General features: G+C 40.6%; 2 protein-coding genes across 3 annotated transcripts in view; one reads left to right on the forward strand and one right to left on the reverse strand.

Annotated features, from left to right (window-relative positions):
- The window catches only part of pkn2a (protein kinase N2a), a 22899-nt gene extending 18569 nt beyond the window's left edge, over positions 1-4330 (forward strand). For both annotated transcript variants that reach the window (XM_062428409.1, XM_062428408.1), the window contains exons 14-23: positions 391-527; positions 767-842; positions 927-1018; positions 1133-1309; positions 1466-1528; positions 1609-1685; positions 1769-1911; positions 2037-2144; positions 2268-2348; positions 2446-4330. In XM_062428409.1, coding sequence (XP_062284393.1) covers positions 391-527; positions 767-842; positions 927-1018; positions 1133-1309; positions 1466-1528; positions 1609-1685; positions 1769-1911; positions 2037-2144; positions 2268-2348; positions 2446-2649 — 1158 coding nt within the window. In that variant the 3' untranslated portion in view covers positions 2650-4330. The remainder of the gene's footprint in view (positions 1-390; positions 528-766; positions 843-926; positions 1019-1132; positions 1310-1465; positions 1529-1608; positions 1686-1768; positions 1912-2036; positions 2145-2267; positions 2349-2445) is intronic.
- Positions 4150-11725, reverse strand: gtf2b (general transcription factor IIB). The gene is made up of 7 exons (XM_062428410.1): positions 11689-11725; positions 10052-10164; positions 7864-7997; positions 7500-7646; positions 6719-6848; positions 6112-6393; positions 4150-5064 (listed from the first exon to the last, which is right to left on the reverse strand). Exons 1-7 carry the CDS (start codon positions 11703-11705, stop codon positions 4931-4933), a joined length of 957 nt encoding a protein of 318 aa, XP_062284394.1. The 5' UTR covers positions 11706-11725; the 3' UTR covers positions 4150-4930.
- Between the last annotated feature and the right edge of the window lie 3096 nt (positions 11726-14821).

The following is a 14821-nucleotide window of genomic DNA, read 5'->3' on the forward strand; positions in this document are numbered from 1 at the left end:
CACCATATCTGAGCAACAGAAGGGCAGATTGTGACCATATTTCACATTTAGTTTGATACTATATTGGTGACACTAATCTTGGGTGTCCACCTTCAAACTGTTGTGACTGTCTAGATCTTCTGTGTTGCAAAATCCAAATCTGAAACATCTTCTACTGTCATGGCTACAACTTTGTGTCTTGTGAACACAAACGTGCCAAACACATACAAGGAAAATACACTTAATATCTGTTATTAAATTCATTCAAAGTCTTCACTACTAATATGAGTTTGGACAGACATGGATATAAAGCTGCAACTTGACCTGTTGGTGGAGGCATACAACTGTGAGGCTGTACTTGTAGTTTCACATTAATTCACCTTCCTCCTGCTCTGCGTTCTCTCTCTGCAGGATGCTCTCGCCTCATTCGACTTCCTGAACAAGAGAAACAGCATAGCGGTGAAGGGGGACCTGGACGGAGTAGTGGAGCAGGAGATCCAGCATCCAGACCTGGAGCTCACTGCCATCCAAAAAGACGCAGATATAAGGTAGGAGTTAAGCGTTATTGTCATATGTTAAGGTCTGTTCTCAAGCTCTGACATGCAGATATTCACACCGGTGTAAACAGTGCCCCCTGGCGTTGAATCATCATGTTTTTAGTTTTAACTGTCATGTTGCAGAAATGACTATGTAGTCTCCTGCAGCTGGATTCTTTATTCAAACAGCTTTACGCTTGTAGACACTGCATTTATAACAGATGCTAAATCAAAAACTTCTTAATTTTCAGGGAAGAAGAGCAGTTCCACTTCAGTCTCAAAGACTTCAAATGTGTGGCGGTCCTCGGACGTGGACACTTTGGAAAGGTGCGTTTCATTCGATCGTCCAACATGATAAAGCAGGTGCAAAACTTAAACTCTGTCTCTTTTCCTCTGCCCCTCCTCTCGCAGGTGTTGTTAGCAGAGTATAAAAGCACGGGAGAGATGTTCGCTATCAAAGCTCTGAAGAAAGGAGACATTGTGGCTCGTGATGAGGTGGACAGGTAAAAGTTAAAAATGGATGCTCGGCTAGTTAATTGGAAAAGAAAAATGCCTTTTTGTGTTTGTCATAGATTATGAGAACAAATTGTGAATCCCATTTTCTCCTCTCTTTCCAGTCTGATGTGTGAGAAGAGGATTTTCGAAACAGTCAACAGCGTCCGCCACCCGTTCCTGGTCAACCTGTTTGCATGTTTCCAGACGCAGGAGCATGTTTGTTTTGTCATGGAATACGCAGCGGGAGGGGACCTGATGATGCACATCCATGCTGATGTTTTCTCTGAGCCCAGGGCCGTGTGAGTGATCACAGCTTTAATTTATTTTTAGTTTACATATAATAATTTAGGTTAAAGTAAAGCTCACTCTTATTCTCTCTTGGCTCTCTGATTTTGTTCACATTTGTCAGTTAAGTTCACGTCACCTGATCTACTGAGTATTTTGGGTCCTTGCAGGTTTTATGCAGCCTGCGTCGTTCTGGGATTACAGTTCTTACATGACCATAAGATTGTATACAGGTAAGCAGTTTGACAAACATTCCATCACATCTATTCAGGACAATTTTTTAAAAACCTTTTTTTTTTTTGGTCATTTGCAGGGATTTGAAGCTCGATAACCTGCTCCTGGATACAGAGGGATATGTGAAGATTGCTGATTTTGGGCTTTGCAAAGAAGGTAAAATGAGGAAACATTTACTGATGATTTTATGTTATGAAATTTGCAGCAAGATTTCTCTTCATCCTGCGTGTTGTTTTCAGGAATGGGTTTCAGGGACCGCACCAGTACTTTCTGTGGCACACCAGAGTTTTTAGCTCCGGAGGTTTTGACTGAAACGTCGTACACTCGTGCCGTGGACTGGTGGGGGCTCGGCGTCCTCATCTTTGAGATGCTGGTTGGGGAGGTGAGCACATGTTTCATCAAGATGTTAAACATTCGATATCAGCAACAGTACAGTATTGCATATTATCGTACTGTTTGATTCATGCCGACGCTATGACATAACAGTGAGTCAAACGTCTGTTTCAGTCCCCCTTCCCCGGTGACGATGAGGAAGAGGTGTTTGACAGCATCGTCAACGATGAAGTCCGCTACCCACGGTTCCTCTCGACTGAGGCCATCTCCATCATGAGGAGGGTGTGTTTATTGACTGAAAGTCAACAGATGTTTTCATTTGACTGTGAGATCTGCCTAATATCTCTTTAGCGCGCTCAGACTCAGTGGATTTACTGTTTTTTATCTTCTTTTTCTTGTGCTCAGCTTTTGAGGAGAAGCCCCGAACGACGTTTGGGAGCAGGAGAAAGGGACGCAGAGGAGGTTAAGAAACATCTATTCTTCAGGGTGAGTTAAAGAAAAGAGAATTTACTCTGATCGTTATTTTTTTGTTGTATTTAAAAACTTGAGACTAATCCCACACTCTTTATTTGGCCATGGGCAGAGCATGGATTGGAACGGACTGCTGGCGAAGAAGGTGAAGCCGCCGTTCGTGCCGACCATCCAGGGCGCCAACGACGTCAGCAACTTCGACGATGAATTTACCTCAGAGGCGCCCATCTTAACGCCACCGAGGGAACCCCGAATGCTGAACTTGGACGAGCAGAGCATGTTCTCTGACTTTGATTACATTGCTGACTGGTGTTAGCTCACCTGACCTCCCCTCTACAAACAAACACACACACACACATGCAAACACACACATACACACACTGTGAACCAACAAGAACAGAAATGACTGTAACTCACATCTGTTTAAAACTTTGCTCTTCCCTGCCCAAAATGTTGAGGGGGGAGCAGCGAATGTGGCTCCCCAGGCCTTCCGGCAGAACTCTGTGCCATTGAGAAGAAAGTCCAGAAGCCTCCTGAGGAACCCCAGCGTCTTTTTTCTTTTTTTTAAATCAACATGAAGAACTTTTTTTTAACAAAAAGAAAAACAAATGAAACTCTGTTGTTGGAGAAACTGAGTGAAGGAGGAGGGATGCACACGTCGTCGTCGTGTTCGTTGTCTGACCACTGAGAATGTTTTTCATATGAACTCCGAGAAGACGGCAACATCACAATCAGTTTATATAGTGTCACTGTCTTCCTCTTTTTCTTTCGAATCTGTACAGATTATATTCAGTCGTATATTTTATTGTCGTGTTTTTTCTTCTTTCTTTTTTTCTTTGCAAAGCCCTCGCCATAGCTTTAGGACTTTTATCTCACTGTTAACTTTGACATTTCTGCCACAATCATGTCTGAAACTGGTGTTCAGTGAATTTGAAGTGCTTATAGCGTCGTCACCGAACGCTCAAACACAACAAACATCTTGACTACTACTGCTGCTTCTCGACTTGAAATCCAAGTTAGTCTTCACACTACATCTCCTTTCATCTGAGGGTCCCAGTCTCTGTCTACAACCCAGTTGAACACTTTACTTACCTGAAGCTTCTGGATACAAGACACATATTAGTATAAAACTGCTCCTACTTAAATTAATTAAGATTAATTTTGATAGACCATCACTTAAATCGATTTTATAAAAGATTGAATAATTAAAGATGCGTTTAGGCCAAATTAAATAATGCTTAATTTGTTTTCTTTTAGATGCTCTCTGGTTCTGCAGCTTCAGCTAAATTCGAGCTTTTGAGCAGTGAAATCAAACTTTGTGCTTCTGACATGAAGATGAGTTCAGTTGAATTTCAAATCTATGTCCTGTTTTTTTTCTTTTTTATTCACCTGACAGCATTGTTGTCGTTACCTCAGTCAAGAGTGAAAACACTAAAAAGTGACTCGCACAGTTACAGCTACCAAAACCAAACTCATCCTGTCCCTCTAGAGGCCGCAGACAAAAGTAATCTGATGGATGGTCTGACAGTGAATCCAGTGATGAATTTGAAAAATCCACAAGTGCTGAGTTATTTGGGAACGCTAAACATTAAACTCAGTCACTTCAGGTCTTCCCTTCTACCAGCCGATGACTTTGTCAATTTGCATGTTTTCTAAAAATTGACTCAAATGTTTGCAGAGCTGTTGATATGAATCACTACAGGGGAGGGCAGGGTATATTATATATACATACTGTATGTACACAAGCTGAAAGCACTAATTTTATCAATAGTTTAATTATCTACGTTTCTTAATGATGAAAATAGATTGTACAAAGTTTTGTTTTTTATTCCTTGCTTGTGCATGTTGTTGCCAGAACAGACAAGAACTTTACGGATGGTACACCAATTCTCAAGTCACAACTGTCGCTCATCATCCCGGTGTAAAAATCAGAAAAGGCATTTTTGCAGTCGTTTGTTACCCATCATGAATGCACAAATTAAACATTTGTAATAGTGGTATTGTTTTTATTTGTACACATCCTTCATGAGTTAGTTTTTTATTAACTGCTTGAACTCATGTCATTGAAACTACGGCTGAAGTTGAACTGGAGTTTTTTCCCCGATTTTGAAGACGTTCAATCTCGAAAAAAAATTGGAGTAAAACAGATTTTATGTAAACAAATGTTTAATGTTATTCAAACCATGAGCTGCTTACCATGCTTTACTGAAAATCTTTTATTATTTTTAAATTAATTCGAACAATTCAAACAAACAAAATAGAACCTGGTCATTTTTCTACAAAAACAAAGTTTTATGTATACAGTATGAAACCAGCCTAAAATTGCAAGCATCAATTACATTTTCCCACTTGGACATAATATACAGGATACAGTATATACACAATTGAAATACTGTAAGTACAGTCTGCAAGCTGTTTATTCAATCACTGGAATGTGTGTCCGTTTTATTCCTGTGAGTTTGCCTTGACCGAGGCTTGAAGTCTTAGGAGGGACAAGAAAAAAATCTTCCAAATCCAACACAAATATGATTATAAAAAAAAAAGAGAATACAATCCTGTAAGTACAGCAGAAAAATATCACTGTGTAGGGAGAGTCTTCACAGTTGGGGCAGCTTGTCGACAGGTGTGTCGAATTTGAAGTCTGGAGGGAAGAGTTCTGCGGCGCGGGGGTAGATAAGGCGGTATGACTGCCGGATCGTAACGTCTGCAACACCGGCTATATCTCCGATTTCTGTGGGGGCGAGAGACAAAGTTGACCTGCTGGAAATCTGCACCTACAGAATGAAACCTTTTGAAAGCAACCGGAGGAATTATCTGTAGTTAATAAAAAATATATTATAATTTTTGAGCCATTCAGGAAAACGATCAAAAAAAGCTTTAAATCTGGAGTTACAAGGCTGCTGCTGTCTCGCTCGAAGACACTTCAGCAGGATTTGTGAAAGATGAGAGTTTTGGGACATGATTCAGACTCAGTTTTACTAGTTTCAGACTGAAGCGCATGTGTCAACTAAGCACATTTAACTGGAGTGACGTACTTCACATTTGACAACTTCCACTTTTGTGAGACTTTTATTTGACTAAGTTTCAGTGGGAAACTTTATCCTCTGCTACATTTGTCTGGTGGCTTTAGTCACTTGTTAGTTTGCAGGTGAAAATTATGCTCACAAAACAATAAAACTCTCAAATATAATCATCACTGTTTAAAAGAGAAGTAGTCTGTGGGTATTTAGACTATCAATAAAACTGACAAATAAGAGACTCAATGATTTTAACAGCCTTTATATTCCATATGTACTCAAATGAACTTTATACTATTTGCTGCCTGTGTATCATTAAAGGCACAATCCTGGGTCCTGGGTCTGTGGATCCCAGATCTGGTTGTGTACAGATAAATGTGGGGCGGGTTTTCCCAGCGGACAGTGTGAACAGTGCAGGAAAAAGTGACGCATCACTGCTCATTAACTGGGAGCACATCATGCTGCTGCCAGTGTTTGTGATCTCTGGTTGGGTCAGTTTGGATCAGGTCTAATTAACCTGGGCTCTATTTGTCTGGAGGTCTGACTCTCCACTGGTCTCCCTTCAGTTCAGGTAAAACTGAATGAATGCATGTCAGGTTGGGGTCTTGTTTTAGATTGAGTTTTTTTAGCCCCATGAAGACCTTTACTATGTGTAAATAATCATCTAATTTCTGTGGTCCAAAATCCTGAATTTGGTGGTCTGGTCTGAACTGGACACAACATTAGACCACCAACAGTATCAATCCAGCGGTCTCACTCACCTTTCTGGGTCTTCTTCTCTGCAGAGGCCTGGGAGGCCATGTAGATGGCTGCTGCGGCCACTGAGATGGGGCTCCTGCCGGGCACCAGGTCGAGCTCCACAGCCTTCCTGGCGATGTAGGTGGCGGCCATCTGCACTTGTTTTGGCAAGCCGAGGTTTGAGCAGAAGCGGGACATGAAGTCTCCGGTGGTGATGAGGTCCACGCTGGTCTCCAGCGCCTTGAGGATCAGTTTGAAGCACCTGCCAATCTCCTTCTTGGAGATCCGGGAGACGGCGCAGATCTCTGTAGAGGAAACGAAACCAATCAGGCTAAAAGACATGTTTCAATGGATTGAAGTGAAAGAAAATTGAGTTTCAGTAGCAATAAATCTACACTTCACTTTTGTTTTCTCTTTTTTTATCTGGTCTCTACTGTTACTTTGACAATAAAGTTAAGGAGAATAGAGATGTTTTGTTAATATTGGCAAATTACACGTGACAGACTAAACCCCACTGAGAAACACTTCAGGTGTACGTAGTGTTTCCAGGGAAAGACTATATTTCAACATTTGATTGAACATTGCATCATTTCTTAATGTACTGTGTGTAGATGTGTTTTTTTTTCTGACCTTTGAATGTTCTCGGTACACCTTCTTGTCTGCAGGCAATGTAGAGACAGGCTGAAGCGATGGCATCATTAGCTCGTCCTTTCAGACTCTTCTGCTCATAAACCTGCTTGAATAAGTTGTTTGTTCTGTCCTGTAGGGCAAAAAAACAGCAACATATACATCAACATGAAGTTAGTGTCCTTCTAGTAGAAATCTGAACAGGAGTTTAACCTGCTTGTATTATGTGTTAAAGTGTTTGTTTACAAAAAAGTCAAATATTAATAGATGTTTTAAAATGTGCTGGACTTGTCTTAACTAAATTTCTTCTATTCACATCCTGTTTTTATTTAATTCTATATTTAAATATATAATAATAATAATAATAATAATTCACCTACATGGTGTCAATCAGAGAGGAAACGTCTCGAGTTAATAGGAGGAAAAAAACAGATAACGTCAATAATAAACCACCTGACAGCACAGAATTACATCATTTCTGTTTTGTTTCTCTCCATCTGTTGCTCACTGTTTCACCGACACATGCGTAGTTTACATTTCTCTCTGAGGAGTCAGCTGACTTTAAACATCAGCAAATCCAGTTTAGCATCGCCCCATTAAGACACACCACAGATGGATCTCACACACACACACCCACGAAGACTGTGTGTGCGTGCCTGCTAAAGTGTTTGTGTGTGATGCGATATGGCTTTTAAAGCTCTTTTTTTTTTACTGGTGGGCTGCACCTGTTTCAAAATAATCCTAAAAGCACATCACAGATTCATGTTTCTGTTTTTTTACTTACTACGATGTTCCTCGGCAGGTTGATGCGATCTGCCATGGTGCTGATTTCTTTGAAGGCGTTGAGCATGGCCCGGTCAGAGCTGCTCATGGTCCGTCGGTTCTGATACTTGGAGTTGCCGAACTCGTCGAAACTAGCTGCGCCTGTTCCCTGTGGGGACAAACAGAGTTCCACAATCATCACCTGTCTAATGTACATCTGAAAACTGATGAAATAGTCCTAAACAGAAATTTAATTGGCTCAAGTGTCTTTTCACATCCTAATTATTTGTTGGTTTCAGGAACTAAAATATCAACACCTTGAACATTTTTGACCAGGATAAAAACAACAAGCTTCATTTCTAACAACAAGCACACAGCTGCGTCACCTTGCTGATCATGGTAGTCAGGTCTCCTCCGTTCAGCAGTGGGTTCTGGGCATCTCCCACTCTGGATGGATCTTTGAGGGCTTTCTCGTTGGAGAACGTTCTCCACTCGGAGCCGACATCGATTACACGGTCACCTGAGGAGAAACAAACATGAGAAATAAGAAGAAAATAAATCAAAACCTGGCAGAAAAAGCAAAAAACTTCTTTAACATTCATCAAAACAAGCTTTAACTGGTGTATTTGCTGTACAGGCATAACATTTAAAGCTTATGTGAATGTAGATTTAATTAAGTCTATCTTATGGGAGTGTGGAATATAAAATGCACCACATTCGTAGCTCTAAAAAACATTAGATATATAATGTTATGGTAAAAAATCTGAGAAGTGGCATACAGTTGAGAAACGTTAAAAGTTCAGTGAATCAACTCCACGTTTAAAAAGTCTGAACATATAAGAAAACAGGAGTCACTTTGTTGTTGTGTCTGTTTCATCCCTCTGGAATAATTAACCAGAGGACGAGGCGCCACATTCAGAACAATTCCCCTCTGCAAACATTTCCATGAGCCTGGAGTAGAGTAAATATTGTCCCCGTCTTTCTTCATTGTGTCCACAGCCCTCTTCGTGTTTTGTCAGACAAACAGAAACTTGTGAAGCATCTGTGAACTAAGGCCATAAATACTATATCTTCAGTATTGTGGCTCTGAATCTGTTTTTTTTGGCAACTCATTCTCTCCTCTCTTTATTCTTTCATCAGTATCTCTCACAGTATGCAGTGAGGAGGGGCTACCGTAACAAAACCTGATCAGTCATTAAACTGCATCAAATCATAGATGTACAAAGGAAAAATGTGTTTCAAAGGCAGAGCGTGTTGCCTGAGTGCAGCCGTTATTTTCTCCCAGTTATCACGACTGACTGTTCTTGGAACCGCGTAGCAGGGTCAAGGATTAGATTTCCTCATATTTTAATCCTGTTATGGCTTTTTTCCCCCTCCTTACCATCCGCCAGTCTCACTAATATCTAAGAGGTAAAGCGACGTTCATCTCCTTAGAGGCCGGCCAAAGCTATGGGGGCAGGAACAGAGGGCACTTTAGCTTGCATCAGAGAGCGGCTGGCGTCACTCGTCTCCCATCTGAGCAGGTCTGTGCTCAGGGGGCTCGTTAGAGGAGAGCTCTGTGTTCTCCTGGCAGCTCTGAGTTACAGTCTAACGTCACATGCTCAAAGGATCTGTGCCTTTTGATTTGCCTCGACGATACGCTGATCGACAGACACTGAAAACTGAAACTGCACAAAGAATCTAAATTTGTGGCAAAAATTTACATTTCCTTTCATTTCCTTAAAAGCTTTGCTGTTAATCTGTCTTCCTTTATGTGCCCAATCCCTTCCTCTACTGCATGGCCCTCTCTCTCTTTTCCATCTTGCTGCTCATCATGTTCTTCTGGGCTCACGTTGAATGTAGGCAGGTGTGGTCCATATTATGCTTATTGTTCTTGCCTCTGCCCTCAGAAGCAAATTAAAGGCTCGGATCACTTGAATTACAAAGAACATTTTGTGCTGAAAGTACGACCACAGAGAGCAACTGTCCACAGAGAGGTCTGTAATCTTTATCATAATAGTAATAATGGACCCTGTCTCTGGGAAATGACACTGCTGTGTGTTTTTTTTTAGTTTAGTTTTCTTTGTGTTAAATGGCACAAACATTCAGTCTGCCTCTGCTGAGCTGTGGGGTGGTGAAAGACATGTTGCATGAGAAATTTCAACACGTTGACAAAGACTGTCTGCGAGGCTAAGTGGGGAAAAAAAGGTTTTGGTGATCTGGGTGAAAGGACCCTACAGTGGCAACCTGCAGTTTGAGTGATGTTACAGAGAAATGTATTTATTGCAGCCATCCTCTTTCAGATTTGAGCTTCACACTCTGGAAACCGCTGCCTTGTTTGGCTTGTCGACTCAGATAATGTTCTCATGTGAAATATCGGTAAATACGAGGCCTGAAAACAAAACAAACAGGTTCAGGAAGAAGTGTGCTGAGAAACTCTTGTGTGTGTACGAGTGAAATTATCTGGTTATCTCAAGAGTTCAACTGAGTGAGGTCGAGGCAAAGACACAAATACAGGAAACCGAAATGGAAAGGAAGGATGTGATCTTTCACTGAAAAGCAAAAGTGCGTGTCTCTGTAATGTAGCACACTCACCTACTACAAGGCCACATTCAGGGCAGATCATGTCCCCTGCTCTGTAGTCCTCCACCAGTATGGCATCTGGGTGGTTGGGACACTGAACTCTGGGAAGGGCTAGAGCATCTCCGCTACAAGAGGAGCAGAACAACAATGACATGATCAAAGAGCTCAAATACAAGATAAAGATCAGAAAGAGAGGAAAGTGAAGGCAAACACTGGGTGGAGTCGGGAGTGTCCACACTGAGGTCAGATTACAAAACACATGCTGGGAAAGTTTCATCTATAAGTGGAGAAAAAGATTTAAATAGATTCAAACTGCCGACCGGGATGCTTGTGATTCTCTTGTGAAAACAAGTTAGGCAACTACAAATGAAAAACGACTGAGACGACAATAATAAAGCGCATTTACATCACTACTTCCCTAGAGAGGTACGTTTGAACGAGCAACAGTGAGTCCAGATGTTACACTTTTAGTATCCTTTCCCCCGTTTGACGCTGAGAAGAAAAACTAGAGTGCATATTCTTCCGCAGCACATTTTACAGAGTGAATTTAAGTGGCTTTATGTTATAATGGATTTAAGTGATGGGATCAGCAGGATGAAGGGATGGCTGAAGCAATTGTTATCAATGGTAAATACAGCACTAAAGACATTTCAGCAATCTGCAGGCAAAGATAGGGGGGGGGGGGGGGGGGGGGGGGACAGTCTATAAATTGCAAGTCAACCCCAAAACCTTAAGATTCAATCTACAAATAAGCAGCAAATCCTCCTGAAGAAGAAGGAAGAGTATATTTGGGAGTGTTGCTTGAAAAGTAACTGACATGAACTCATTGATTCATTTTCTGCTAATTGATAATCAACTAATTGCCTCGGTTTCTGACTTCATAAAATAACAAAAACAAACCTAAATTTAATCCCAGACTAAATCCAAAACGTCACTGCGATGTGGGTGAAAACGGAAACCGATTATCTCATCGCTGGGAGTCAAACAAAACACATATACCAACATTATTTTTTCCATTTCCACTTTCCACTCTCTGACTCTCAGCTTTTTCATTTACATACTGATAAGACAAAGATGTCAGCAGGCAGACATCCGTAATAAAAGACAGGAGGGAGGAGAAGAAAACATCATATTTAGCCAGTGTGCCCGGCTCATTGTGCTGATTTTAACAAGGCGCATCTGCTGGCTGATGTTGCGTAAAAGTCTAAATGTAGACGAGCGGCAGAGAAAAACACGTATGTATCAAGTCAGGAGAGCCGAGCCAGTGCTGCTGTTCGGCCGCTAACGTCAACATGTTAGCGCTACTTTCAGCTTCATACTACACCAAGCTGAATTGTGTTACAACAAACAAGCGGCGACAAAAACAAGGCTACGGTGCGAGGCGACGTTTCCGTGATAATGAATCGAAGCTGTGTGAACATAACACGGACACAGAGAGTCACTTCTGGCAACATCTAACCAGCTAACGGGCTAACTAGCACAAAAAACATCGCAGCTACACGGAGAAAAGCCTGGTATTTTATCGTGTAGGAGCAGCTCTAACGTCTCATATCGTGTCTAATTCGACCATTTGTATCTACTGAATAACATTGTAAGAGTCACATATGAAGATGACTGCGCTTTTAGCCGATGTTTGGGTTGCTACGCACCGGCTTGTCGACGCCATGTTTCTCTTCACTCCGCCCGGGTGTCAAAGAAACAAACGATTGCAGCACCTCTATATATAGACTCTACTGATCACGTGTCCCTCAAAGTACGGGAAGCCAGAGAGCCCAAATTAGTCAAACTCGACAAAGACACTGGTGCTGCCCACATGCAAAACAACTGGAGTATCATATAATACTATAGGGTATTATAAAAAGCGATATATGTAAAAAGCAAGGGTAGACCCTCGACTTTTATCACTTCTGACAACAGTCTATCTATTTAATTAATTTGTTTACTATTTTGATTTGTTTTTATATAGTTAAGCAAAAAATCATACTTTTCCGAGCTGACTGTCCACATCAAACAATACATTTCTTCTATATCTGAATGAAAGATATTTATTTAACTTGGCCCTATTTATTTGTATTATTCATTACAACCTTCAGACCAGTGGTTTTCAAAGTGAGGAGTCGTTAAGGAGGTTCCAGAGTTTCCCTATAGCAAAAAGGGGAATCATTTATTTTCACTTTAATTCCACCTATAAGTAACAAAATGACAGAATATATGACTACTTTGGTCAAGTCTTATCAGATGTGTGGAAAAATCTTATCAAGGGGGCCCAATTTGTGTCAGTCCCCCAACTGGCCCCCCTGGTGTTTGTGATTGTGGACTCAAGTTGCAAGCTCAAGTTACTTGTTTCAATAAAGCTGTTTTTAAAAAAAACAAGCACACGCACGCACACACACACACACACACACACACACACACACACACACACACACACACACACACACACACACACACACATACACACAAAACTTCATAGTTCATTGTTAAAAAGAAACACAACAGCAGGTTGACAAATGACAATGACACAACGGATTGTGGTGATTGCACCAACAGGTCTAACATAAAATTATAATTTTAAAGCTAATATATGAATGTTATATGCAAATACACAAGCAAAGTAGAAACACAACCAACTTGTTAAATGACACAATGATAATTCAATAATAAAAAATGTACTTTAACGGTCTTTAATAATAAAACAACTGGAAGGTTCCTGGAGAGAAACTTATCTGTAATTTTGGGGAATAAGGGTTTCTAACTGGATTTGTACGTTGTATTCAATCTCCACTTTTACATAATTGTATTATTAAAATTGTATTACTATTAATTATTGCACATCCCATTTATTTTTTGCACTTGTCACCTTCATATATTTCACACACTTAATTTCTTTGTCCTTAGCGCAGTCCATATTTCCTTTATACAGTCAATCTTTCATTTAGAGTTTTATCTAATTTCACTACTATTATTATATTCTGTATATTCTGTTTTTTTTATTTACTGTTTTTTCATGTTTAACTGGCAATGATTAAAAGACACTAGAATTAAATAATATGAAGTGATCCAACTGAACACTCTTTTCTTGTAATTAGAATTGAATCACACCGTCCTTTCCAGGAAACCATGGCCCTGTAAAACAAAGTATTAACCACAATTATGCAATGGAGATACCTCTATAGCCTAATTGTGGTTCAGTTGGTGGTTAACCACTAGGTGCAAACCTAACATTGCACCCAAATGTGAAATTCACCATCATATGTTGCCCTACATAGTAAAACAAACCCACTACTGGCTTACCAATAAAAAATACAGCTTTATACTCATACTTTTTATGACAAAGTTATATAAACGCTTTCAATGCAACAAGTAATTTCTCATTTATAGACTTACACCCCAATAAGCCTACTGCCTGTTGATCTGTGCCAGCCTGTCTCTGACTGTACCACTCTGTGACTGCACTGCTCCTCTCCACTGTACTGTACTCTGTGAAAGAAACCACACAGAGCCACAAAGAGTCACTTGATTTGGCCAGCTTTTATGGTAATAGAATAACAAACCTATCTGTCTACAAAGGAAACATCTATGAAGCATGTATCACTAAAGATAAACTACACTTTGGTTGGCATGTGTGGTAACATAAATGTATTTATTTTACAAATTGAATGCACTTCTTTGGAAACTGAAGTTATGGATGCTTAAAATGCATTATCAAAACCCTGACAGTAGTAGTCAAGAATGATGATGTGCATCAAGACGACAGCAGGTGGAGCTAAATAAAAAGTGTGCCTGGTTTGGAAAATGCTCAAACTGCCCTGGTGTGGCAGTGATCCTCATTGTTACAATATGATGATTACAGAGAAAGTTTTCATGGACAGATCATTCAAAACTGACCTCAGTGGTCAAACATGTTATATTTTTCAGGTCATATTTGTTTGAATAGTAGAATAACACTTAGCCTAACACAGAGTACAGTCACATTTAGCAGATAGTATGCATTGCCTGGAATGAACAATTTCATTCTGGTAGTGTTGGCAGCTTTTAGTGGTTTGGATATGTGAATGTTTCTGCCTTGTTGCAAAACAGCTCTTACATTGTCATCTCTCCAGTGCTGCAAATGATAAGAAGCACCCACGTGCATGTGTGTGCTGCTGCTGCTGATTAGTAAGCAATGCTGAGAAAATGTGAACACCGTGAGCTATTGTAAATGTTTTCTACACTGTTGCAGCTGATTTTTGTCTGAAAAAAGGCGCCACCACATTCCTGAGAAGGATTCACAAATCTTTAATGCTTGCAGTCTAATACCACTAACTTGGGAGAACCACTGTTGGGCTGACGGTGCCAGAGAAAACTACACTTGCATACAAGTCACAGCATGACAGATATTGAACACCAAGCAGACTGCGAGCAAACAGAGACCAGCATGCTGGTGTCAGAACAGAGGAAAAAATGGCACGTGATCTCACTCTATTTCTTTGTTTCCTTTACACACACACACACACACACACACACACACACACACACACACACACACACACACACACACACACACACACACACACACACACACACACACACACACACACACACACACACACACACACACACACACACAGAATACCTTAATGCCTAAGGAGCAGTTTATTCATTATTTCCCAGCAGTAACATCATATCACATCAGCAGTCTTTACTACTCTTAGTAATAACAAAGGATCCAGGTACAGGCAAACAAACTTTGTGCAGACACCTGGAGTGCTGTATGTAATTTCACCACACAAGCACACACTC

The sequence above is a fragment of the Scomber scombrus genome, chromosome 11 (assembly GCF_963691925.1).
Source record: "Scomber scombrus chromosome 11, fScoSco1.1, whole genome shotgun sequence".
Taxonomy (NCBI): domain Eukaryota; kingdom Metazoa; phylum Chordata; class Actinopteri; order Scombriformes; family Scombridae; genus Scomber; species Scomber scombrus.

Coding starts and splice junctions, on each gene's coding strand:
- gtf2b (XM_062428410.1), bottom strand. Junction 7,647..7,863: donor TGACTACCATGATCAGCAAG/GTGACGCAGCTG, acceptor TTGTCCCCACAG/GGAACAGGCGCAGCTAGTTT. Junction 5,065..6,111: donor AGAGAAGAAGACCCAGAAAG/GTGAGTGAGACC, acceptor TCGCCCCCACAG/AAATCGGAGATATAGCCGGT.